We start from the raw sequence: 24,859 nt of genomic DNA, 5'->3' as shown, positions 1-24,859 counted from the left end.
AAAATTTAAAAAAAAAAAAAAAAAAAAAAAAAGGAATAACCCAAATCAGTTTTTTTTATTAAAAAAAAAAAAAAAAAAAATTTAAAATAATTTTTCAAATTTCTTTTATATTTGTTTTTTTTACACATACTGTCACCCTAGCAGTACAGTGTCACCATAATGACACTGTACTACTTGCGGGGGTGAGGAAGTTTTTTTTTTTTTTTTTTTTTTTAACACCGATTGCTTTTACACCCATAAAGTCTGTAAAAACAATTTCTCATTCCTGCAGCCATTGAAAAATACTGTGAGAGCTGTGATTGGTCACAGCTTGTCACATGGTACAAGGCTGTTTTGAATAGCCTTGTACCATGTGACCTCTGATCATTCACAGATTTAAGTAGTAAAAAATGTCAGGAAGTGATCATTGTTTACTACTGTTCATGTGATCACTGATTGGCCAATCACTGATCACATGAATCGGGACCTCACACAGTGGTCCTGTACAGTGATCCATATTCCGCTGTGTCCCAGGGAGCGCGCCCAGGCAATGATTGCGGGGGGATGCTTAGAAAGGTCCGCCTGCATGGGCAATGCTCCTGTCTGGCCGTTTATGGGCAAGGGCCGGACCGGAAGATGGCAAAGGGTAATCAAGCCACTTTTACCTTGATAACTGATGGCACTTTTTCTTGTAGATGGTAATTTCTCTTTTCAAAGCAGCATTTTCTGATTGAAACACAAGCATTGCTGTACTCTGCACAATGCCACTACCACCACCGCAGGTCAAAGGATATGATGTGGAGCCATTGTTGTCAGAACAAACTGTGAAAATAATAAACAGTAATATGAATAAAGCCTTAACAGATACAGTGGTGCAATTATTTGATCTATTGCAGATTTTGTAAGTTTGCCCACTTACAAAGAAATGAAGGGTCTAGAATTTTTAGCAAAGGTGTATTTTAAAATGATAGAGACAGAATATCTACCAAAAATCCAGAAAAAGTACAATAACAAAGGTTATAACTTGAGTTACAGTTCAGTGAGGAAAAAAAGTATTTGATCTCCAAGCAAAACATGACTTAGTACTTGGTGGAGAAACCCTTGTTGGCAAGCACAGAGGTAAGACATTTCTTGTAGTTGGTTACCGGGTTTGCACACATTTCAGGAGGGATTTTGGTCTATTCTTCTTTACAGATTTTCTTTAAATCCTTAAAGGATAAATTCACCTTTTGGACAAATATGATAAATGCACTTTTTTTGCAGGCAAAAATATGCGCATTTATTATTTTTGTCCAAAGGAGCCTGGAAAGCATTGCACCAGCGATCAGTAGATCACTGATGCCATGCAGGTCTCCTGCAGACTTGTCAGAATATCTGCTTGTCGTACAGGGATGTACAGCCAAGTAAATATTCTGACAGGAAGCTTCAATGAACTACCATGGGGCTCCACAGCGTGGTGGTAGTTCATTGAAAAATAGAATGCATGGGGGGGGAGTGTCCAAGATGGCGACCGGAGCGGATGTCTGTTCCTGAGCTCTGGCGCCCTGAAGTTGAATCCGCTGCCATCCAGGTGACAGCGGGCCTTGCACGGCCACCGGAGGCTCTGTGGACCCTGCCTGACATCTAAGGAGGGGGGGCACCGGACGTTCTCATCCCCCCTCCGGCCATTCGGAGCTCCGGACGAGTTGCGGCCTACCGCGGCGTGTGAAGCCACGGTCTTTCTTGCTGCTGTGGCCGGAACGCGAGGCTGCCGCTCTGCCCTCCGGCCCCCTGCTATAGGGCCAGCCTGTGTGAATCCCCCTGGCTTCTGTGTTGGTCCCGGGGATCACACCAGGCCTACTTGGATTCCAATAGGGCTCGGAGGCCCATTGAAGTGAATGAGCGGCCCTTGATAGGGGTGGAGACTCCACACATCAGCCCCCCTTCCATAGAGGGTGAATTAGGGGCTTTTGTTGCCCCCCCCTGACAGGCCTTCATTGTTGTTGACCACCTGGCTTGATTGTCGCAGATCCTCGCGCCCCACCGGCTGCTGAGATCTTGGGGCCTACACTCGTTCTACCTGGGATTTCATCATCACTCTATGGAGGGTACCACTACAGTTACATCAGCTGCCTGTATCTATTCCTCCCTACCCAGTGTAATAATCTTTTCTACAATTTATTGGTTGCGGCGGGATGCATGATGTGTTCCGCAGCAATGGCTCTTATGTGAAAGCAACCCTGTCGGGGGACACGCACACGTAATCGGGGAAGATGACCAAGTGATCTCCCTGTGAAGATGCAGGCGACATCACCCATATGTGTTCCTATGCAGTTATGCCTTGTAGCACTTTCTCCACAGCGGCTAGTGCCTAAATAACCATGTTAGTTCTGTGTAGATGCTTCTACTTATGTCATAGTTGATGGGCGGATCTGGCGACGGATCTCAGGCCGCGGGTGTGACTCAGCTCACTGGGCGGTCCCGTGGGCAGTTTCACCCCTCCGGCTATTTTGGAGCTTCTTCATTTTTGAAATTCTAGCCTACTAAGTTTCCTATTGCCTTACTAGCCATCTATAGGTCAATTGTTCCTGGGTTTATTAGCCTAAATTGTTTGGTATTTTCTTGCCTTATATGAGCCGAGTAGTTCCAGTGGACTATGGTGTCCCCCTTCAAGCTGGTTAGTGAACTGGATTGGTGTCCTGCCCGTTATCCAGCCTTTTTGTGGGTATTTCACCCACAGTGGATTATTAAGAGGTTTGTGCTAATCTTACTGTTTCATATGAATATTGCTCGTATACCAGATGGTTTCTTGTTTTCTTCCTTTTTTCCTGTCTTTTTTTCTCTGTTTTTTGTCATGTGCGTTTAGTGTTTTTATAAATTTTTTTTAAGGGCTCTCGGGGATCGTAGGGGAGATGATCTTGTTCCCTTCCGATTGCCATGTCGCTAAACTGGTTATCCTTGCATGTTCAGGGCATGAACTCTCCGCAAAAACGGGTTAAGATATTTAAGTTTCTCTGGGCTCGCCATGTCGACATTGCTTGTCTGCAGGAAACTCATTTTTCAAATATCTCTGCCCCTAAATATTTCGATGCACGTTACCCTCAGGTTTTTTAGGCTACTGGCCCTACTAAACAAAGGGGAGTCCTTGTTGCTTTTCACAGCAAAACACCATTTGTTTGTGTGAAGCGTATTGCTGATCCAAGCGGCAGGTATCTTTTATTACAGGGCATGATTCAGGGTATCGATGTTACAATACTAACCTATTATGCTCCCAATGTTTACCCTGGACCCTTTCTATCACATATCTGCTCCCTCCTGGCTGTCCATCAACGGGGTACTCTTCTGCTGGCAGGAGATTCCAATTTAGTATTAAACCCATCCCTAGAAAATACCCTGCAGAAAACTCTAATTATTCCACGTTGGCCAAATCCTTCACCCGTACGTTAAGTAACCATGACCTGGTAGATCTATGGCGTGAATTCCACCCCCGGGAAAAAGATTATACTTACTATTCTCACCCTCATCATTCTCATTCAACAATTGACCATGCTTTTGTGTTGCGTAAACATCTTTCCTTAGTACGCTCCGTCTCTTTCCTCACGGTTCCATGGTCCGATCATGACCCCATTTTGGTGGTTTGTCGATCTCCCTCTGTAAGCCATCCTACTCCTCTTGGATTATGAATGACTCTCTACTTTCACTAAAGGAGATTCAGGCGGAACTAGTGCGTAAATCCCAAGAATATTTTCAGCTAAACTCGGGTTCTGTCTCTTCTTCGCTGACGTTGTGGGAAGCTTACCCCATCGTACCATAGGTTGTTAGATCAGGCTCGCCTGGAACTAGATCTCTGTTTGACTGATGAGGCTGAGCGCTCTTTGCGATGGACACGCCAGAAATGGTATAGTAAAGCAAATAAACCAAATTCCATGTTAGCACGTAGATTGCGCTCTTTCGTGCACCATCCTAAACCGAATTCTCTACGCACTCATCAGAATGTTCTCACCAGTAATTCTGTAGCGGTATTGGAGGAGTTCCGGCATCGATTAGCCAGACTTTATGTGGATCCTACACGGGCTGATCCCCAATCTATCTGTGACTTTCTATCTCATTTGTCCTTACCTACTTTGACCCAGGCCCATAAGGACCTGATGGAACGTGATATTCAAGTATCGGAAGTTCTGCAATGCATTGCAGATCTGAAGACGGGCAGGTGCAGATGGATACACTGCTTCATATTACAAAAAATTGGCTGATGTGCTTGCCCCTCACCTTGCCGCTATGTTCAATGCGGTGAAGGGAGGTGCAAACTTTTCCCCTGACTCTTTGACTGCGAACGTGGTTATGATCCCCAAACCCAATTGGGATCATTCGTCCTGGGCAAATTACAGACCAATTTCTCTTATTAACATTGACATGAAAATCCTCACTAAGATCGTAGCCACTCGTTTGAATTCTTTCCTTTCTCGCTTGATTAAGAAGGACCAGGTGGGTTTTGTCCCCCACAGACAAGCCGGAGATGCCATCAGACGTATTATACAGTTACAACATTTTGCCCATACTTGCAAAATTGAAACGATGCTCCTATCTCTAGACATCAATAAGGCCTTTGACACCTTGTCCTGGCCTTATCTCATGTCGGTCCTCCATTTTGGCTTTGGTCCCTCGTTCTTGCGTTGGATTTCCTCGCTATATACATCCCCTCAAGCAAAACTCAAATATTATGGTTTTGAGTCAACGTTTTCAATTGGCAGGGGAACTAGACAAGGTTGCCCACTCTCTCCCATACTATTTATCTTGGCTTTGGAACCGTTGGCGGAAGCCATTCGTATACATCCTGATATTAAGGGAATGGATGTAGCTGGTTCCCAACACAAGTTATCTATGTTCGCAGACGATATATTGTTATCGGTTGCGAACCCGAGGGTTACTTTGCCAAACTTACTTGCGGTTTTGGATTCCTTTGCAGTTCTCTCAGGCCTCCATGTTAACCCTGCCAAGTCCAAAGCGATGTCGATTACCCTCTCACCATCATTTATGGAGACTCTGAAACATTCGTTCCCTTTTCAATGGCTTTCTGCCTTGCCGCATTTAGGAATCAAGCTTACTCCGACTTACGAAGGACTTTACCGGGCTAATTTCCCCACTGTTTTTAATGACTTGACGGAGTTGTCCTCCTGGTCTCATCCGCTTTCGTGGTTCGGTAGAATCAATGCGGTCCGCATGACTTACCTTCCCAAATTATTGTACGTGTTTCGAGTTTTACCAGTCCCTGTTCCTTCACATATATTGCGTACTCACCAGCGAAAACTCCTGTCTTTCATCTGGAGTTCCTGTCGACCCAGAATCAGTAAACAAACCTTATTTGCTCGTAAGATCGAGGGTGGGTTATCTGTCCCGAACCTTCAGTCTTACTATCTGGCGGTCAATATTGCCCCCTTAGCCCACCTCCATGCATCTCACCATTTTCCCTTGTGGGCTACTGTAGACTTGATGGACTCCCACCCGATTCCACTCTCTTCTTTACCATGGCTTCCTTCTACTCATCGACCCTCATCCCTTAGTCCGTCATTGATGCGAACGCTCCATCTTTGGGACTCCATTAAATATTCTGCTGGCCTCATTTCTGCTCATCTACCGTTACTACGATTGCTACACAAACCATTATTTCCCCCAGGTCGAGACAATCCTGGACAGTTTGCTTGGTGGCAAGCAAATGGCTTCCATGATATTCATTCCATGCTCTCTCCCACTTGGATACTTGCCTTTGAAACTCTGCGCTCTTCTTACAATATCCCATTGCAGGAACATTTTGGATACCTTCAACTCCACCACTTTATCAGTACTTTAGTACAGACACGTTCGGGACCCTACAGGTTGACCCCTTTGAAAGTCAATGTAGACATAGACCCCATGCTCCGGGCTTAATTTCCCTGGTCTACTCTTCCATTATTTCTCACAGAACTCCTCCAGTCCATTGTTATCATCAGCGCTGGCAGTCGGAACTTGGGGGCACTCTAGATCAGCAGGATTGGCGGATCATGACTCAACAATTATCCAAATGTTCTAGGAATGTTATTCTAGAAAACACATACAAGGTTCTTTATAGATGGTATTACACGCCTGCTCATCTGGCTCGTTCCCACATTTTCCCTGACTAGCTTTCGAGGTTGTCAGCAGACGGGTACCATGGTCCATATTTGGTGGACTTGCCCCAAGGTGTGTAGATTGTGGATCAGAGTTTATGCCCTTCTCCGCACTATGTTCCACACAGACATTAAAACGCAACCCGTACGAAGCGCTGTTATTTAAACCATTAGTGGGCCTACTTCATCCTGAACGTCTTCTGGCATAGCACTTGTTCATGGCCACCAAGCTGACGATTGCGAGAGCTTGGAAGACTCCCCTCCTCAACTTCGAGGCTGTCAAAAACCGAATGAACTTTATAATGGTGAATGAAAAGTTGACAGCTATACTGTTAGACACCCATACAAAATTTTTACAGACATGGCGTCCTTGGCTTGATATAGCTCAACCGTCAAGATTCGACCAGTCCCTCTTGTCGATACAAAACCTATATACCAGCTTTATTTCTTTTTCTTTTCTCTGCCGCGGTCCCCCTGGAGCCCCCCCCCCTTTTTTTTTTTTGTTGTTGTTGGTATCTATTTGTCTCCTTTCTCTTCGCTCCTTTCTTTCCCCTTGTCTAGTCAGGTTATTTGTGCTGATTGTGATTCCTGTTTTGAGTCCCGTACCAGCAATACTGCACCCATGTGCTGGACTCCTTTGAGAGCCCTGCGTGTTAAGTACCTCTCTGTACTCAGAGAGGCTCTTTCTCCTATTCATCTCGCATTCTGTATGTTGATTCTGCAACAATTTTTCCTGAGAGTTTATTATGTTATTAGTCTCTAAATGTCTATCATTTTTGCAATTTATTGTCTTTTCTTTCTGTACAGCACTTATGTACGCAGTTTATTTTCATGTTTTCTCATCAGTACATATTCTGTATTATCCATCAAATCTTTTGTATGTTATATTCCTGCTGGTCATTGCATATGTTCTTGACTAATTCTCTGCTGTTTCCTATTCTATAATAAAATTCTTTGTAAAAGAAAAATAGAATGCATGAAGGTAAAAAAACCTTGAGCCTTTACAACCGCTTTAATATGAGACAGTTCAGACATATCAGTCTGGATATCATATGGAATAACTACTCTCAGATGATTAGCAGGAGGCTACTTGCAAGACAAACTGAGGGTGCAGTTTAGAGGTCAGGAGGCATATATTTCTACACATTCATTGATGGGCATGATAAAATCGGAGGGGCCTAAATGTTAGATTTCTAATCTATATTCACACTTCCTTCATACCAAATTAAAAAGGCACAATAGGCAGTTAAAGCTAAATGGCTATCCCCGTATTCCCAAGCATGTTACAAGAATAATGGGATAATATTTGTTCCTCTTACCTTAGTCCCATCAGCAATTAAAAACTTATTTAGTTGTATATAGTTTCTCAGACATACATTTCTCCCACCTGCCTACATAGAATGGGTTGTTTGAGTACTAAAGGAGCCAGACGTTTACATTCTTTGAGTGTTTTATGACCATATCCTCATACATGGCCACATACTTACTTCTGGTAAGGCACTATGTGCTCATAAGGTGATCACGTAATGAATGAAGCATCTGGTATATTTATATGGTGGAAAAACATTGCTGAGGAATGGATTCTGGATTTATTTTGTTCCAAGGACACTTGGGACTCTAGCTTTCGTTCTGCACCTTTGTTCTCATACATGGACACTTATAGCATAGATACCGGTTTTCTATTACACAATATTTATGTCTTAAAGCACTGCACTTTTTTCGCAACAGTTTTGAGGATTTGGTATCCTAGATCTTAGTGCTGGCTACTCTTTTTGTACACTTCCAATCGTGGAGTTTTCCTTTATACAGTAGGTTATAGAATACCGCTAATTGCCTGTAATTTACTCACCCACAGGTAGATTTTGTATAGTCACTTTGGCCCCACCTGGTAATATCCATTTATTGGTCTCAAGTGGTTGACCTACATGTTGCTAATTCCTACATTGTGCAATTTTGAACTCTGTATACTAGGCATATGAAGAGCAGTGGCCACAATATACCAGAGTTTTGTAAGGTAATCCTTATTTAGGGTCCGCAAGATGACTGCAATCACCCCCACCCCCTCCCATGGTGGCCCAATGGCTTTCATTAAAATGGAAGTCCAGTAAAACACTAACTATACTTAAACCTGCTCCTGGGAGGGGGGGGGGGGGGGGTGGCTATCATGTGACCAGACCGGAGTCAGAATAGGCAAGTATAGGTATCTTTTCTTTACAGGTTAGTTAGTATAGGGCTTATAAATGGGGTGGGAGCAGGTAAGGGTATAGTTAGCATTTGACTGATCTACTTTACCTAATAAAGTTCTTCCCTGTGGTTATTTATTATTATAATACAGCATTTATAAAGCGCCAACAGTTCGCTCAGCACTGTACATTACAAAGGGAGACAGAACATGCGACAGTACAATAACAACACAATGTGATACACGAGGGGTTCGAGGGCCCTGCTCCTTCGAGCTTACAAACTAGGAGGGAGGGGATAGTGGTACAGGAGGAGATAGCTGTGGGGAATGGAGTGGTAGGAGGAGTGGAAGTCGGCAATTAGCAGGGGGTGGGGTAGGCTTCCCTGAAGAGGTGGGTTTTCAGGGTGCGTCTAAAGGTGAGGAGAGTAGGTGATAGTCTGATGGATTGGGGTAGGGAGTTCCAGAGGATGGGTGACGCCCTGGAGAAATCCTGGAGGCGTGCATGGGAGGAGACCAGGGAACTAGAGAGAAGGAGGTCTTGTGAGGAGCGGAGTGTGTGTGTTGGGTGGTACTTGGATATTAGGTTGGTGATGTAATTTGGGGCAGAATGATGGACAGCTTTGTACATCAGTGTTAGGATTTTGAATTTGATCAGTTGTGCAATCAGAAGCCAGTGGAGGGATTGGCAGAGGGGGGTGGCGGAAACGGAGCGGTTGGTAAGGTGAATGAGTCTGGCTGCCGTATTCAGGATCGACTGAAGCGGGGATAGCCTGTAGCCAGGCAGGCCAGTGAGGAGGGAGTTGCAGTAGTCCAGTCATGATATGATGAGGGAGTGGATGAGCTGTTTAGTGGTTTCTGGGGTTAGGAACGTGCGGATTTTGGCGATGTTGCGGAGGTGGAGTCTGCATGAGTTTGTTAGTGATTGGACTTGGGGCTGGAAGGATAGGTTGGAGTCCAGAATGACACCAAGTACTCTGGCCTGCGGGGCGGGCCCGATAGTGGCATTGTTGGACGTGATGGAGAAGTCATTAGGGGGTGGTGTGCGGGCTAGGGGGGAAGACTAGGAGCTCGGTTTTGGAGAGGTTCAGTTCAAGGAAGTGGAGCAACATCCAGTTTGATATGTCGTTTAGTAGGTTTGTGATTCGGGCAGAGACTGAGGGGGTGAGGCGAGTGGTTGAGTGATAGATTTATGTATCATCAGCATAGAGGTGGTAGTTGAAGCCATGAGAGCGTATGAGCTGGCCAAGGAAGGAGGTATAGATGGAGACGAGAAGGGGCCCGAGGACAGAACCTTGAGGGACCCCAACAGAGAGGGGGAGTGAGGGGGAGGTGGTAGCGTTATAGCCAACGCTGAAGGAGCGTTGTGATAGGTAGGACGAGAACCAGGAGAGAGCGGAATCTCTGAGGCCGAGGGAGTGTAGTTTTTTTTGAGGAGGAGGGGGTGGTCGACTGTGTCGAAGGCCACGGAGAGGTTGAGGAGTAGGAGCACTGAATAGTGGCCATTAGCTTTGGTGGTTATAAGGTCGTTGGAGAGTTTGAGTAAGGCACTTTTGCTGGAGTGTAGGGGAAGGAAGCCGGACTGTAGGGGATCGAGGAGGTTGTTGTCGTTGAGGTGAGAGCTTAGGCGATTGTAGACTAAGCGCTCGAGTTTGGATGTGAATGGGAGCAGGGAGATGGGTCTGAGGTTGTTCGGGTCATTGGGGTCCAGGGAGGGCTTTTTAAGTATGGGAGTGATGTGCGCGTGCTTTAGAGGGGAGGGGAATGCGCCGAAGAGAGGGAGAGATTAAAGATGTGGGTGAGGGAGCGTAGGATGGAGGGGGAGGGAGGTCGTAGGAGTTGTGAGGGGATAGGGTGGAGGGGGCAGGTGGTGAGACGGGCATCAGAGAAGACCTTGGTGACCTCCTCGATGGTAGTAAGGTCGAAGGTGTGGAGTGTTGAGGGGGCTTCAGTGTGAGGAATGTTAGGTGGGATGGAGGTCAGAGCAGTGGCGAGGCCGAGGGGTGATGAGGGGGTAGCTGTGTGAGAGGGGACGGGTTTGGAGGGAGTTTGAGCAGCGGCGATGTCCCTGCGAATTGTGTAAATCTTGTTTTTGAAGTTATTGGCAATCTCAAGGGCGGTGAGTGAGGTGCTGGGTGGAGGTGGGGGGGGAGAGAACAGAGAGTTAAAGGTGGTGAAGAGTCGGCGAGGATTGGAGGAGAGGGTCTTGATGAGGGTCAGGAAGTAGGCATGTTTGGCAGTGTGGAGGGAGGAGGTGTAGGTGTGGAAGGCAGATTTATAGTGGGTGAAGGCTTGTTGGGATCTGGTTTTGCGCCATAGTCGCTCCAGTTTTGGTGTGATCAGTCTGCCAGGGCTGGAGCGGTCGGGGTCTGATGTTTCGTGTGATTAAAGGCACTAGTGAGTCAAAGGCGGTTGACAGTGAGTTGTTATAGGCAGTCATAGCCAGGTCGGGGCAGGACAGGGGGAGGATGCTGTCGTGGAGTTGATCAGCTGCAGAGTGGAGGGGGGCAGGGTCCAGGTTGCAGAGGTTTCGGCTGGTAGTAGTATGACACTTGGAGGGGTAGGTGTTGGAGGATGAGGAGACAGTGAAGGTAATAAGGTTGTGGTCAGAAAGAGGGAAGGAGGTGTTTGTGAGGTTGTGGGGAGCACAGAGGTGGGAGAAGACAAGGTCCAGGATATTTCCATCGGAGTGGGTGCTGGATTGTATGCACTGTGCGAGTGCAAAGGAGGAGGTTAAGTTGAGGAGTTGGGATGTGGCCGGGTTGTCGATGTTGACAGGGATGTTGAAATCCCCAAGGATGATTGTGGGTAGCTCGGAGGAGAGAAAGAAGGGTAGCCAGGCGGAAAAGTCATCAAGGAAGCAGGATACGGGTCTAGGAGGCTGTCTTCAGGGGGGTTGGGGAGAATAGTCGGATGCAGTGGGCCTCGAAGGAGAAGCATAGAGAGGGGGGGTTTGGGAGGACTTGGAAGGTGCTCTGCGGTGACAGGAGCAGACCAACCCCACCACCTTTACGACCGTTGGGTCTGGGTGAGTGGGTCCAGATGAGACCTCCATAGGAGAGTGCAGCAGGGGAGGTAGAGTCAGTGGCCTAGATTCAGGTTTCCGTGATCGCAAGGAGGTTGAGGGAGCGGGAAACAAAGAAGTTGTGGATGCCGGTGAGCTTGTTGCACACCGATCGGGTGTTCAGGAGTGCACACGAAAACGGGGGGGGGGGGGGGTTTTAGGGAGCAGGGGGACAGATACTAGGTTGAGGGGGTTGCGGCAGGACTTGGAAGTGGGAGGGTGCTGTGTGGGTGAGCGAGATGGTGGAGGGCCAGGGTTCGGGGAGATGTCTCCCACAGTTAGGAGAAGAAGGGTGAGAAAGGTGGCATGGGAGCGGGATGTGCAGGAGCGCATAAGTTTACCAGTGGAGGTGTTCGGGTCAGTGGGAGAAGGTGGTGGGTGCTGTAGAGGGGTGAAGGAAGCAGTGAGGACACAATATACAGTTGTTTGGGAGGAGCAGAGGGGTATAGAGAATAGATTTTGGGAACGGAGGAGAGGAATATGAGAAGGAGGAGTGGAAGAGGCATTTTAAGGAGGTGCACGGGGTGGCGGACAGGAGTGGTGGGAGGTTTGGCTGCCGATAGTCCAGTGTGCAGTGGCGTATCTCGTTGCTGTGCCTTCCGGTAGCTGGAGTTTAGGGGAGTAGGGAGAGGGGATCGGGTGTGGATGGATGGTTGCCAGGGGTGCTTGGTTTTAGACAGTCTGGCGTGCAGTGGGGTTTCTCGTTGTGGTGTCTTACATCTAGGGTTCTAGTCTTTAAGTCAAGTTGAGCTGGGGTCGGTGTGAGTGGTCTCAGGGTGGTCGGATCTGGAGCGTTGTGCGGCTGTTTCTTGTCCTTTGGGTAAATCTGGGTTGGGGTCGGCGTGAGTGGTTGGATCAGGAGCGTTGTGTGGCTGTATCTTGAGGGAGGGTGCGCGTGCTCTTGCGGAGACTTGCTTTGCTGGGTTAAGGGTCCAGGTGGAAGTCACAGGTAGAAGGATGAGGGTTGGCGGATGCGGTGCTGGTGGCATCCCCTAATGGTGTAGGCAGGACAGGAGCTGATGGCTTTCCCTGTTAGTGTTAGTGTAGGCAGGATAGATGGGAGCAGGAGGTAGGGGCTCTCCCTCCCTGTGGCGGTGCCTTCCCTGGGTACCTGTGTTGGTGGTGGCAGCTTCGGTGGGGGTGATGGCTGCTTCCCCCTCTCACTGGAGAAGAGCAGCGGCGTCTCGGTTCGTCGCAGCGGCCAGCAGGAAAGACCGTGGCTTCACAGGCCGCGGTATGCCACAGGTCGTCGAAACTCTGCCGGAGGGATTGAGCGCCCAAGCACCCCTCCAGGGTGTCGGCAGGACCTCTGGTGGGGTTCCAGAGCCCGCTGCCGGAGCTGGCGATCATGCGGCCGCTCCGGACGCCATCTTGGAAAAAATATGATTACTCAAACCCCCCTCCTAAATATCAGAAAATCTGGGATCTAGTGGTTAGCCAACATTCACCAACAACCTGAATAATACACTTTGCTAGCCATACCATAGTACACAGAAGTGTAAAATCAATCACTTGGGTCCTTCCCTCTAAGTGGTCCCATCTATATTCTGACCAGCTTTTCTTTTGTAGATTTGCAAAATAATTCCACGGGACTCATTTTAGCCGTGGATACTATTGTCACATATGTAAAGATTCTGTAAAAAGAAGTATTCTCTTAGCTCAATAAACAGTTTAAAATATATATATATATATTCTTACGTACTGGTAGTATCAGTATCTTTTTGTGATCTTCTGAGTTGTTCTTTCAACTTCCTTAAGCATTCTTCCTTGTATTCAAGACAAGACTTTAAGGAAGCTATGCTGTATCAAGAAAAAAAAGTAATATTATGAGATGAAATAAAAAGAAAATAGGATTTTTGTACTCAATGTAAAACCTTTTTCACAAGAAATCATACTGTTTGATTATATTGCCAACTATAGGAAGATTAGACATTGGCAAATAAAATATGAATTACATCTTTTTTATCCAGCGTGCCTCCATTTGTAGCAAACAGTACCAAGAGCATGTTGAGACCTGAGTGTTTTAATCACTTGCCCTCCAGAAGATTTACCCCCATTCCTGACCAGGCTATTATTTGCGTTATGGCGTTGCGTTACTTTAACTGCCAATTGTGCAGTCATGCAACGCTGCATCCAAATGAAAAAAAAAACAAAAAAAAAAACAAAAAAAACCCACAAAATTTTGGAGAAAAAAAATAATAATATATATTTTTGACTTTTGGTATTAAACATGCCCAGTAAAGAAGTTAAAAAAAAATGTATTCTGCTACAAAAAAAAAATCCCAATATGTGTAAATTAATTGGTTTACGTGACAGTTATAGTGTTTACAAATGGCGGTAAATATACTGGGATTTTTTTTTTTAAGGTTTACTAGCAAGGACAGCGATCAGCGACTTATAGCGGGACTGCGGCAGACATTCTGACACTGGGGGGGAACTGACTTGGTGTCACTGACATCCTCAGTGACACCAATATAGTGATCAGTGCTAAAAAAAAAAAGCACTGACACTGTACTAATGGCACTGGGCAGCAAGGGGTTAACATGAGGTGGGTCAACTGTGTGCTGGGAGTGTTTTACTAGGGAGCTGTGTTAGTGTGCTTCACTGTAATCACACTGCTTTGGATGGCCTGAGCTGACAGGGAGGAGAACGGTTAGTAAACAGAACAGTTCTCCTTCCCGTCAGAGAGGAATAGTGGCGTGCGTAGAGCTTGCATGCGCCCCTTTCCAGGAATTGTAAAACCATGTATATATACACATGTGATTTTGCGCACCTGTGCTGCCCTGTAGCAGTATTTCTGATGAATCAATGAACTCCAAGAAAACTATTTTATGTTGTGCAAAAAACACACACACACACACACACACACACACACACACCTACCTTTTGAAAAGTAAGATTTTAATAAACATCTCAATCAACACAAGGACAATTTCCAAAATTTTGACAAAACTGAGTTTTATAGAACATTTGTTTAGCTCATTACACAAAAGTAAGGTTAATATTACAACTTGGATTACAAAATCTTCAGTTTTGCTCAAAATTTGTTGATGAAAAATGAATACACCCCACAACAAAAACTATTACATATATATTTTTTTTAAATTCCACTTATAAATTCTTGGAGTACAGGTTATATGTTGTTGCGTTCAGTTGACTGAAGGAACCTGTGTTCTGTACTGTATTCCAGGAATGGAATTTACAGGTATTGTATGTCAAAATTCCTATTTTTATAATACAGTACTGTACACAGAAATGGATTCATAGACCATGGGATGTCCCCAAGCAATATATTGAGGGATGGGCAACAACCCATCATAGAAAGCCAGCACCATGATATAATCTCCGCAAACACGGACATTATTCAACAGGTGTGCATAATAACAGCCACAAGATGGCAATGCGTTTTTGCCAATTATGGCCCTAAGCATGACTGACACATACTAACAATGAACAGTTTAAATAGTACTCAATACTCAAGTGTGTAATTAAAAAACCATATAAGTTCAATTGCTGACTCCAATTGAAGGCAAAAGCACATATTGGACACACATAAATGAAAAAAAAAAAAAAAAAAAAGTAAAAACAAATATAAAAAAAACACAAGCCACAGCATTAAACAGAGATATGGCATGGAACTTGGAAAACACAATATGTACAAGCCCACTTCAAACATCCCTTCATAGAAAAACATTGCATCAGAGCACACCTAGAATCAATGACATTATATAGATGAAATAAAGAAAAAAAAAAACAAAATCAGTGGATAAAATGTGGACTTAAAATAGACCATTCATCTGAGGTACAGATCCATGTCCCACCTATGGTTCAAACCACTCAGGGTGCAGGTCAAATATCCACCACACCTCACTCAAAGTCTTCTATGCCTATTGCCCTCTCTAATGCTAGATTTAATTATCTCGATACCACAAAAAGCAAAATTATCTCAGATCCCCTCAATGCACTTCCTGAAAGCACCTGGAGGCTTGCAATATATTATGTGCTTTGGGGTTCCCACCATTACAAAAGTGCTCCCCAACACGAGTACACAATGCTCGCGTAGTGCTGCCAATATACTGGAGTTTGCCTGCTGTACATTCAAGGAGATATATAACATAAGTCAAGTCACAATTAATGTACTGATGAATTAAACCTTATTGGTCGCAAAAGAAAAAGCTCTTTCTAACCACATGCACCCTGCAGTATCTGCATGTATTCAGTCCACATCTGAAAGAACCCATAGTAGATAACCAGATACCAACATTCCGTTCAGGAGCCCGACGACTAGAGAAAAATCACACCATCCGACAACGCTCTATATAGAACTAGGTTGGAATGCAAAAAAATTGGCAAACTCCTATTGATAATGCCAATAATTTGGTGATATTCTACAGAGTAGGAGGAGACAAAAGTCACACCCATACCCGGTTTCCAACATTGTCTACAAAAATACTTATCCCCCTGGACTTGGCCTCCACTAATCTATAGTCTCGGTCAATACACCAGTCTGGGTATCCTCCATCTCTGAGTCTTTGACTAATGATTTTACATTTCTCAAGGAAGAATGTATCAGTGGAACAGTTCCTCCTTGCTGTCATGAACTCTCCTACAGAGATGGAGTTTATCGTGAGCCGCAGACGATGGCTGTTCACCAGCAGAAACCAGGCATAGGAAAAAGGGTCAGCTGACATGAACAAACAGTTAACAGGAGAAGCACCTTGTAGCTGAAGCAAGCGATGGCAGAGACTCAAATAGCCACCTGGGAATCAAACAGGTTTGGAAGGAAACATGAACAAAAGATCAGATGGTGGCTCTAACAAGCGAGGACGACAGATGCTAGATGCTCCATAAGCCCGAGAACTGGACCTTAAAATGGGAGAATCTGCTCAGTGAAAGATGGACTTGTTATCCAAGGACAGAAGTCCTATAAAAAAGGCAAGATAACCACGCAGTCAGGTCGAAGAAGAGGGAGTAATACCAAGGAGGGACCTCCCTGAAAGAAGAGGGGTCAGGTCCCAAGGGAAGACATGGTGAATGGCTGTAGATGCAATGGCTTACACCTTCCCCTATGTGAGGGGAAAATTATATAGGTTATGCTACCTGGCAGGATGTTGGAAGTGAAGAAAATTTCATTAAAGGCAATAATAAGAGCAGCAAGGAGGACTGGATTCCAGGATACTCAGCCCCCAAATAGAAAAAGAAAGAAGGGGGAGCCAAGGCAGAACTATCCCTGCCAAAGGTAACAGAGAAAAGGAGGTTCCGTTTTTATAGGGAATGAAAGGAACAGCCCTTTAGAACAGAAAAGTAGGGCTCTGTTTGTCAAGAGGACCTGCACAGTTGCACAGTGGCATGCTAATGGCAGAGGAAGAAGACATGAGGTCACACATGCTAAGGCCTCCCCTACCAAAGAACCATGAAGGTTAATTTTGCCTACAGATGAGGGTCAGTTTCCAGCACCAATACCTGACCCAACTGGATGTCAAAAGCAATTAGCCCATCAGAGGAATGCTGTCCACTATCTTCACAGGAGGTCGTCTGAATGTCCTGAAGAGGCAAGGGACTAGTTTGTAAACCTGCACCCAGATGCTTGAATGGCAAGAGAACCAAGGATCTGCAAGGATTAGCAACCCCCCCAAACACGGATAAATGAGTGGGGAGGACCCCTTCATGCCAATAACTTCTGAGAGCTTAGGAAAGTATCTACCTGCATTGTAGGCGGTCAGAGGTGGGGGTAAGATCTATAAACAAATTCCTTATCAAAGAGGAATAACTCCAGAACACACTCAGGTGGGGATCCAGGACCCTTCAAGGTGCTTGGAGTCCAGTTGGAAGAAAAACACGAATAGCAGGCATAGTGGAAAGGTCTTTGCATTTTAAAGTTAAGCCTGATGTCTCCAGCCTTGGGTTTTTCAGAGATGCTGCAGAGTAGTGCATGTCACATCACAAAAGGGCAGACATGGTCTTTAGCATTTGAGGAACCGCAGTCTCTTACTATACTTCAAAGACAATCTCATCAGAGTGAGACTGAGGATGGAAAAAGGCCCTTCCTCTTAAGACTGTGGGAAAATCAGAGACCAACACAGGAGTGCACTTAGAGCCTCTGCGGTCAGCACCCTGCAAGGTTGTGGGTGAATTTGAACAGTCTTTTGTGAATGCAATAGAAGCCCCTGACAAGGCAGTCTCACCCAAACGGAGCTAAAACTGGTTCATATGATTTAGACCATGTAATTATAGCATAGCAAGATTCCAGACTACAGACATCAATGCCCTCAGAAGGTACAGAGTAAATATCCACAGAATATTTAGGACAGCGTGAGCTGAGGTAACCCATTGCCACTGTGTAAAGATAGATATATTGCAACCATGTTGCGGTTATGCAACTAGCTCAGGGTACAAGGCAAAGACCTTAGGTACTCACTTAGACAGCTGGTAGTCGACGTGGGTCTAAAGGCCTGAGGTGACCAATTTTACTTTAGACAAACAAGTAATGGACCACACTGGAGTTCCACGTGGCTCTTTTGATAAGCAGGAACAGCAGTAGGGTAATTCTTTCTCTATGATGAGCGATGGGAAAAAGCAGAGCACTCCATCTGATGGATGACATCAGCAGTTCATGGAAAAGACAGTGTAAAGCAGGAAAGTCAAAGATGCTCAGCAGTGCAAACAGCAGGATAGCTCCTGGTGCTCAGCTTGTTCAGTCTACTCATGGAGTCTTCCGAGAGAGCAAGAGTAAAACACCAGTGACTCTGTACCTGGAATGTGCTTTGTGGCTAAGTTGTTACCAGATCAGGTTCTGGAAAATGCCTAACACAGACCCCAGTGTCTGAAGATCAGTTTCAGTCCAATGGGGTCTGGGAACAGCTACCCAAAGCTAGGATGCGGAAAAGCTGATGTGGATAGTTGCCATGTAGAGGTCAACTCAAGCAGCAATGTAGCAAAGAAACTTGACTGAAGAAAAAAATTGAGGGTTAGGAACAAGTTAGCTATATACTGTTAGACCTTTCCCAGCAGAGCTGAAAAAGGATTTTTTTCCTACTAGAACACTGGGTAGAGGAAGGGTGTGATTCTGGGCTAGCCTACAGATTTTTGGTTTTCCAGTGTCCAATCCTCCTGTAGGCAACAGTATAACCTAACAATATGACTTGAGTCCCTCGATGGATCAGAAAGAAAAAAAACACACATGCATTCTTTATTACAATTATCCTTCTGAATGATTATATTAAGCAAACATTTGTAATACATGCACAATTTAAATTGGGGTTAATTTGCTGCAACTTTAATAAAAACTGATATACTTACTGCTGGTCTGTAGACTTTGATATCTTTATTCTGTCCATTTCAAACTTTACTACTTGATTTTTAAGACTGTCAAGTTCATCTTGGTATGGTGCTGCACCTTGAGCCACCTTTTCCTTTGGAGAAAAAAAAGGCAGTCTTAATATTTCTGTGGAAATTGGGCTTTAAAATGTTAAGACATATGCTGTACAACAACATAACGTCTAGTCTAGTTTAGAGCTCATACACCGTAAACTTGCAACAATGTAAATATCCAGATAACCTGTGTGGTAAAACACACGGATTAGTATATCTATGCACTATTAAAGATTGTCAATATGTACAGTATTGTACCACCATAGCTTAACCACTAGCCGTCCTGATTTACCCTCCTTCCTGACCAGGCCATTTTTTGCATTATGGAGCTGCGTTACTTTAACTGACAATTGAGCAGTCATGCAACGCTGCACCCAATGGAAACTGAAGTTCTTTTTTCCCCCCATATGAATAGAGCTTTCTTTCGGTGGTATTTGCTCGCCTGTGCAGTTTGTTTTTTTTTCTCAAAATTGTCGTTTTTTTATAGCGGAAAAAATAAAAACAAAACAATATTTTTTGCTTTTTACTATTGACCACTTGCCTACTGGGCACGAATTCCCCCTTCGTGCCCAGGCCAATTTTCAGCTTTCAGTGCTGTTGCACTTTGAATGACAATTGCGCGGCCATGCAAGGCTGTACCCATTATAATTATTTTCACACAAATAGAGCTTTCTTTTGGTGGTATTTACTCGCAGCTGGGTGTTTTATTTTTTGTGCTATAAACAAAAAAATTAAATTTTTTCTTTGTTTTTATTATAAAATTTTGCAAACAGGTAATTGTCTCCTTTACTGATAGGCAGCACTGATAGGCGGCAATAACTGACGGCACTGCTGGGTGGCACTGACTGACGGCACTGCTGGGCACAGGTGGGAGGGGGGCACTACTAAGCACAGGTGGGCGGCACAGATCATCAGTGCTGATCCGTCCTCTGACAATTGCCGGTTATCAGCAGTACTTTCCTCATGCTGTGACAACATGAGATGCCCTCCTAGAATTGGACAACCATGCTATAGCCGTCATTCAGCTATAGCACGGTTGGCAAGTGGATAAACATGTCCAGCAAAAAATGTTTTTAAAAAAAGCAAATTTCGTCATAAATTTAGGCCAAAATGTATTCTGCTGCATGTCTTTACTAAAAAAAAAAAAAAAAAAATCCCAATACGTGTAAATTAATTGGTTTATGTGAAAGTTATAGCGTTTACAAATGGCGGTACATATACTGGGATTTTTATTTTATTTTTACTAGTAATGGTTGTGATCAGCGACTTATCACAGAACTGCAGCGGGCATTCTGACACTGGGGGGGGACTGACTTTGTGTCGCTGACATCTCCAGTGACACCAATACAGTGATCAGTGCTAATACAAAGCACTGACACTACTAATGGCACTGGGCAGGAAGGGGTTAACATATGGGGTGATCAAAGGGTTAACTGTGTGCTCTGTGCTGTTTTACTGTGTGTGTGCGCTTCACTGTAAGCACACTGCTTTGCATGGCTCTGCTTTGCAAAGCCATGCATAGCAGTGTGCAGGAGCTGACAGGGGAGAGAACTGTGTTGTTTACTTACAGTTCTCTCTCTCCCTCTGTCGGTACACTCCTTGATCACTGGGTGCCATGAGTAATCACTGGCTGGGACCCGGTGATTGCCAGCAGAGGCCGTGAATAGTGGCACGTGCCCCCTACCCGGAAATACAAAATCATGTGTATATACGTAATTTTGCGCACACATGCTGCCCTGTAGCAGCGGTTAGTTATGAAAGCGGTTAGTTATGAATGAAGAAAAAAAACAGGTATCCTAATAAACAATGGTTTTCTTTTTAGAGGCCCTGTCACTAACCCATGCATGTGAGTAGCTGTATCTCCCTTTATTAACTATATTTGTGCTACAAATGTGGTGAAAACAGTGCCAGCACAGTTTAAAACACTTGCCGCAAGAGCTGTATTCCACTCTGATGCCTCTGCACTCCGTTCCTGGCCCTGACATCACTCTTCCTGCTGCCAGCTGCAATCATGCAGATCGTGCGATGCTTTCCCAGCTGACCCCTGAATAATTCAGGGCCAATGAAGGGGCACAGAAGCATTAAGCTGGATTGCAATGCTTCCAGGAAGAGTGTTAGAGGAGTCAAGGAATGTCAGCACCATTTGCAGCCCGACTAGTAAATTAAGAGAGCCACAGTTATTCTGTTAGTAGATTTACATGACCGTCTAGGTCTGATTCACACTGATGCAATTTCAGATGCGACTTGGGTAGTACTGAACCTCATGACAATGGAAAAAAAAAAACATTGCTTTCAAAAAGGTGCCTGTTCACATCATCAATGCAGTGCAACTGCAATGTTGTTTTGGGGAAGGGTCCTGTGCTACTTTGGTGCGATGTGTGATTCAGTGGTCCATAAACTTCAATGGAAAAAGCTTTAAAATCACATCTACATGTGCATTTTGATGCAATTTTGTGCGTGATTTGTGCTGATTGTTAGGAATCGGTTTTTAGAATCAGGAGTGCTGGCCCTTTAACGACTGATGACTCGTCTCTGCTGCTTACAGCAAGGGTGAGTGTCTCTGGTTGTGCAAAGGCAAAATTATGGTTTAAAAATCTCGCCCCCATGTATAACTTGTACAGTATATGTACATTGTATGTAGATATGCAGTATGTATCTTGGGACAGCCATATTACTCAGTGGTTGTGGGCTATGGAAGGGGATTCGCACTAAACCGTTTGAAATGTCACTTCCACTTTGATCATTAATTCACATCAAATAAAACTGCCCAGAACTCTTGAAAGAGTCAACACTAAGACTAAAAAGAAACACACTTACTTGGAGAGCCTTTATTTCTTTTAGGGAGGTCTCAAGATGTTTCTCTTTTTCAGAAACTTTAGCTTGCATCTCAGAAAGTGCAGTTTCTGTAACACTTGACAAAAGCTTCTCTTGTAAAAGTGATGCTTTCTCTCCCTTTTGTTTGGCATCTTCTTTCGCTGAAGTTACCTCATTTTCTAGCTGCTGAATTCTGCACTGCATTTTCTACATAAATAAAAGTAGCAAAGAGTATTTATAGTTGAAAAAAATCACATAAAAAGCATTAAAAGGCATCGTACAAACGTTTTCATTGTTTTAAGCAGGTACAGTAAAGTTATATTTCTTGTTGTTTGTTAGTCTTACCATGTACTGATGAGCTCACATTTTATGGCTACAGTTTAAGTATCAAGGTTGATAGATTCCCCTATCTCCGTGTATTAACAGAGCTTGTCCCTAGGGATAGGAAACTTCTTGTTTTGGGTTACAGAGTGTTCAGTGCATGCCTTGCATCACAAATGTGGGAGTGCTAATGTGATGAAACAGCTCTTCCAGCTGCATGGTGAGCTCTCTGTTAATTGCCCTTACTGTTGTGTCTGTGTCAGATCTAATTACTGTTTAGCTCTTACCTGCAGACCACTATACTGAGAAAAAGGGACTGTGGAATATGAAATTTCTTCCTTGGAAGTTTTCAAAATACAGACAGAAATTGTATGTGCAGTGCCATGCTACATGCCTCATGTCTGAACACAAACTGCTGACACGGAAATGTAAAGATTTTCTGTTACTATAAGCTGCATGTACAGAGCAACAACCATGGAACTACATGATCATTTCACATCTCATGCAGGTAGGAAGGTTTATAATGGCTTTAAAGAAAACCTGTGGTGGGAGAACACTAAGGCAAGATCAATAATTTGATGCTGATGTTAAAAACCAAGGGAGCTCAACATCGACAGCAGAGTGCGTTAAATTTATCTAAACCCAAGAACAAAAAAAATGATATTATTGCAGCTTAGAGGTCTTTAGAAGTGCAACGGCATATTTTATTTATTTTTTAATTTTAACCTGTTAAACCCTGCCATTTATTCACTTCCTGTCCTAGGGTGACAACCATACTGAGCAGCCTCTTCATCCTAGGACAGAGAGTGTGTTAAAAGTACATAACACCTATCTTTCAGGGGACAATGCTAATTGATAACAGGAATTTGTAAACTCACAAGGTTTCCTACTGGGTTAACAGCTATTTTTGCAGTTGTATAACAGATACAATAAAGAACATTCAATTATATAGTTAACAGACCAAAAGGGAGTAAATAACAAAAATGTATTGTTAGAGTTTACATACTTTTTTTTTTTTTTTTAAAGCTGAAGGTTACCATTGCAAACTGCACAACCTGGGTTTGTTGGCTTCAGGGGGGCTCAGAGAGATACACACAAGGTGTAAGCAGGTACCTCCTGGCATTGCAACTGATTCAGGATTTTGGTGTTTACTTCCAACACAAGGTCACATTTTTCTATTCATTAACCACTTGCCCTCCTGAGGATTTACCGCCCTGAGCAGGCCATTATTTGCGTTACGGCGCGGCTTTACTTTAACTGACAATTGCACAGTTAGGCAACGCTGTACCCAAATGAAATGTACGTCCTTTTTTCCCCATAAATTGAGATTTATTTTGGTGGTATTTGATTGCCTGTACAGTTTTTATTTTTGGCGCTATAAAAAAAAAAAAAAAAAAAGACCGACAATGTTGAGAAAAAACCCCCCAATATTTTAGAATTTTTGCTATTAAACATGTCCAGTAAAAAAAAAAAAAAAATCAAATTTAGTCATAAATTTAGGCCAAAATGTCTTTTTGTAAACCGAGGTGTGGTGTGTGTGTGTGCGCGCGCGCACCAGATATACGCTCACCTACCTTTAATGACCTGCTGATTAAGTCTCCAGATCTTTATAATCATTTGCTCCTTAACTGCGCTCTGCTGTGATTCAGCACCTTTTTATTGCTAGTATGTATATACTTTTTGTTGTTTTTTTTTTTTTTTTAAGAATAAATCTTATAAAGGATAAAACACTATTTTTCAGTATTTCGGTTTACATGGTTAAATGGAGTGGAGTTAAAGGAGCATATGATTATAAAAGGTGTGGAGACTTATATCGGCAGTACCCAGGAATGTAAAATGCTCCGTCTAAGGGGCAAAAGCGCAGTCTGACCGAAATTGTGGGGTCAATAAAGGAAGGTGAGAGTACATCCAGTGGTGGTTATATGCATGTAGCACCACTGAATTTGAACACAGAAGGTGGCACACACTTAAAAGCAAAGGACACTTATTACTATCTGTGGAGGACCTTTTTGTTTATATTCATATATTACATATAATATATTGTCAATAATACATGGTTTTGATATAAGGTATATAATTATCTGATGCTAGCGTTGCACGGTTTTAGAATTATTACCTTCAGGAGACTGTGATGCCTCAAAGAAAACCTAATCACAGAAAAACAGTGCTAAAGTCCTATGTGATGACAAGGCAGGGGCCCCAGAACCATAGTGTAGCAGCTGGAATTCTATTAAATGTCAGAGCCCTCAAAATGTACAGAGTAAACATTCCTGGATTTGTTAGAAGAGCACAAGCTGGTTTCACCCACTGCAGTGGGACTAAACCCTCTGTCTAAATAAAAGCATGCTACAGCCGCATGGTTGGATGCAACATAGGGTATAAAAGATGTGCCTTTTTCAAAGCAACAGTGGGGCTACGTGTCCTCTACATTGAATGGTGGTAAGAAGCGTGGAATGTAACATTCCACCTGGTGCAGAATGTTAGTTCACAGCTCCTCAGTGCTAGCCCCTTCTGCGTTAAAACCTGCTGAAAGCAGGAAGTTCAAAGCTGCCCAGCGGTGCAAATAGTGAGGTAGCTACAGGTGCTTAAATGTCACTATCAAAGTTAAGCATGCAATACCAGTGGGGTCTGGATCTGGCACTCCAAAGTTAGGATAAGAGAACACCAATCCAGATAGCTGCCATGAAGAGACAAGTTCAAACAAAGTAGCAAGGAATCTGTCTGAAGAAAACATCTTTAGAACAAATAAAAAAAAAAAAAAAAAGATAAAAAGATGCTTCTGTCTCAGTAAAAATTACCTTTAGTTCTGCCTGCAGATTTTTCAATTTCTCACACAATCGTGCATTTTCCTCTTCTAGAATGTTGGAATCTCCAGATGGAGATAAAAGCTGCATTCTTTGCAATAGCTCTTTGTGCTTTTCTTTTTTCTCCTGTAAATCTTCCTTAAGCTGTTTTACATATGTCTCGGTGTCCTGCTTTACTCGTGATTGGATAATTACCTTTAATAAA

At 43.9% G+C, this 24,859-nt stretch overlaps 1 protein-coding gene across 2 annotated transcripts in view; it reads right to left on the bottom strand.

Moving 5' to 3' along the window:
- CENPE (centromere protein E) overlaps positions 1-24,859 on the bottom strand; it is a 155,892-nt gene that overhangs the window by 12,339 nt on the left and 118,694 nt on the right. For both annotated transcript variants that reach the window (XM_089680529.1, XM_089680528.1), the window contains 5 exons: positions 24,649-24,849; positions 21,533-21,736; positions 18,644-18,756; positions 13,047-13,144; positions 645-801 (listed from right to left, as the gene is read on the bottom strand). In XM_089680529.1, coding sequence (XP_089536655.1) covers positions 645-801; positions 13,047-13,144; positions 18,644-18,756; positions 21,533-21,736; positions 24,649-24,849 — 773 coding nt within the window. The remainder of the gene's footprint in view (positions 1-644; positions 802-13,046; positions 13,145-18,643; positions 18,757-21,532; positions 21,737-24,648; positions 24,850-24,859) is intronic.

The sequence above is a fragment of the Staurois parvus genome, unplaced genomic scaffold (genome assembly GCF_062004578.1).
Source record: "Staurois parvus isolate SC_StPar_1 unplaced genomic scaffold, SC_StPar_1.0 ptg000244l, whole genome shotgun sequence".
Lineage (NCBI taxonomy): Eukaryota > Metazoa > Chordata > Amphibia > Anura > Ranidae > Staurois > Staurois parvus.
The sequence above is the reverse complement of the archived record's forward strand: the minus strand, read 5'-3'. Positions and strand labels throughout refer to the sequence as shown.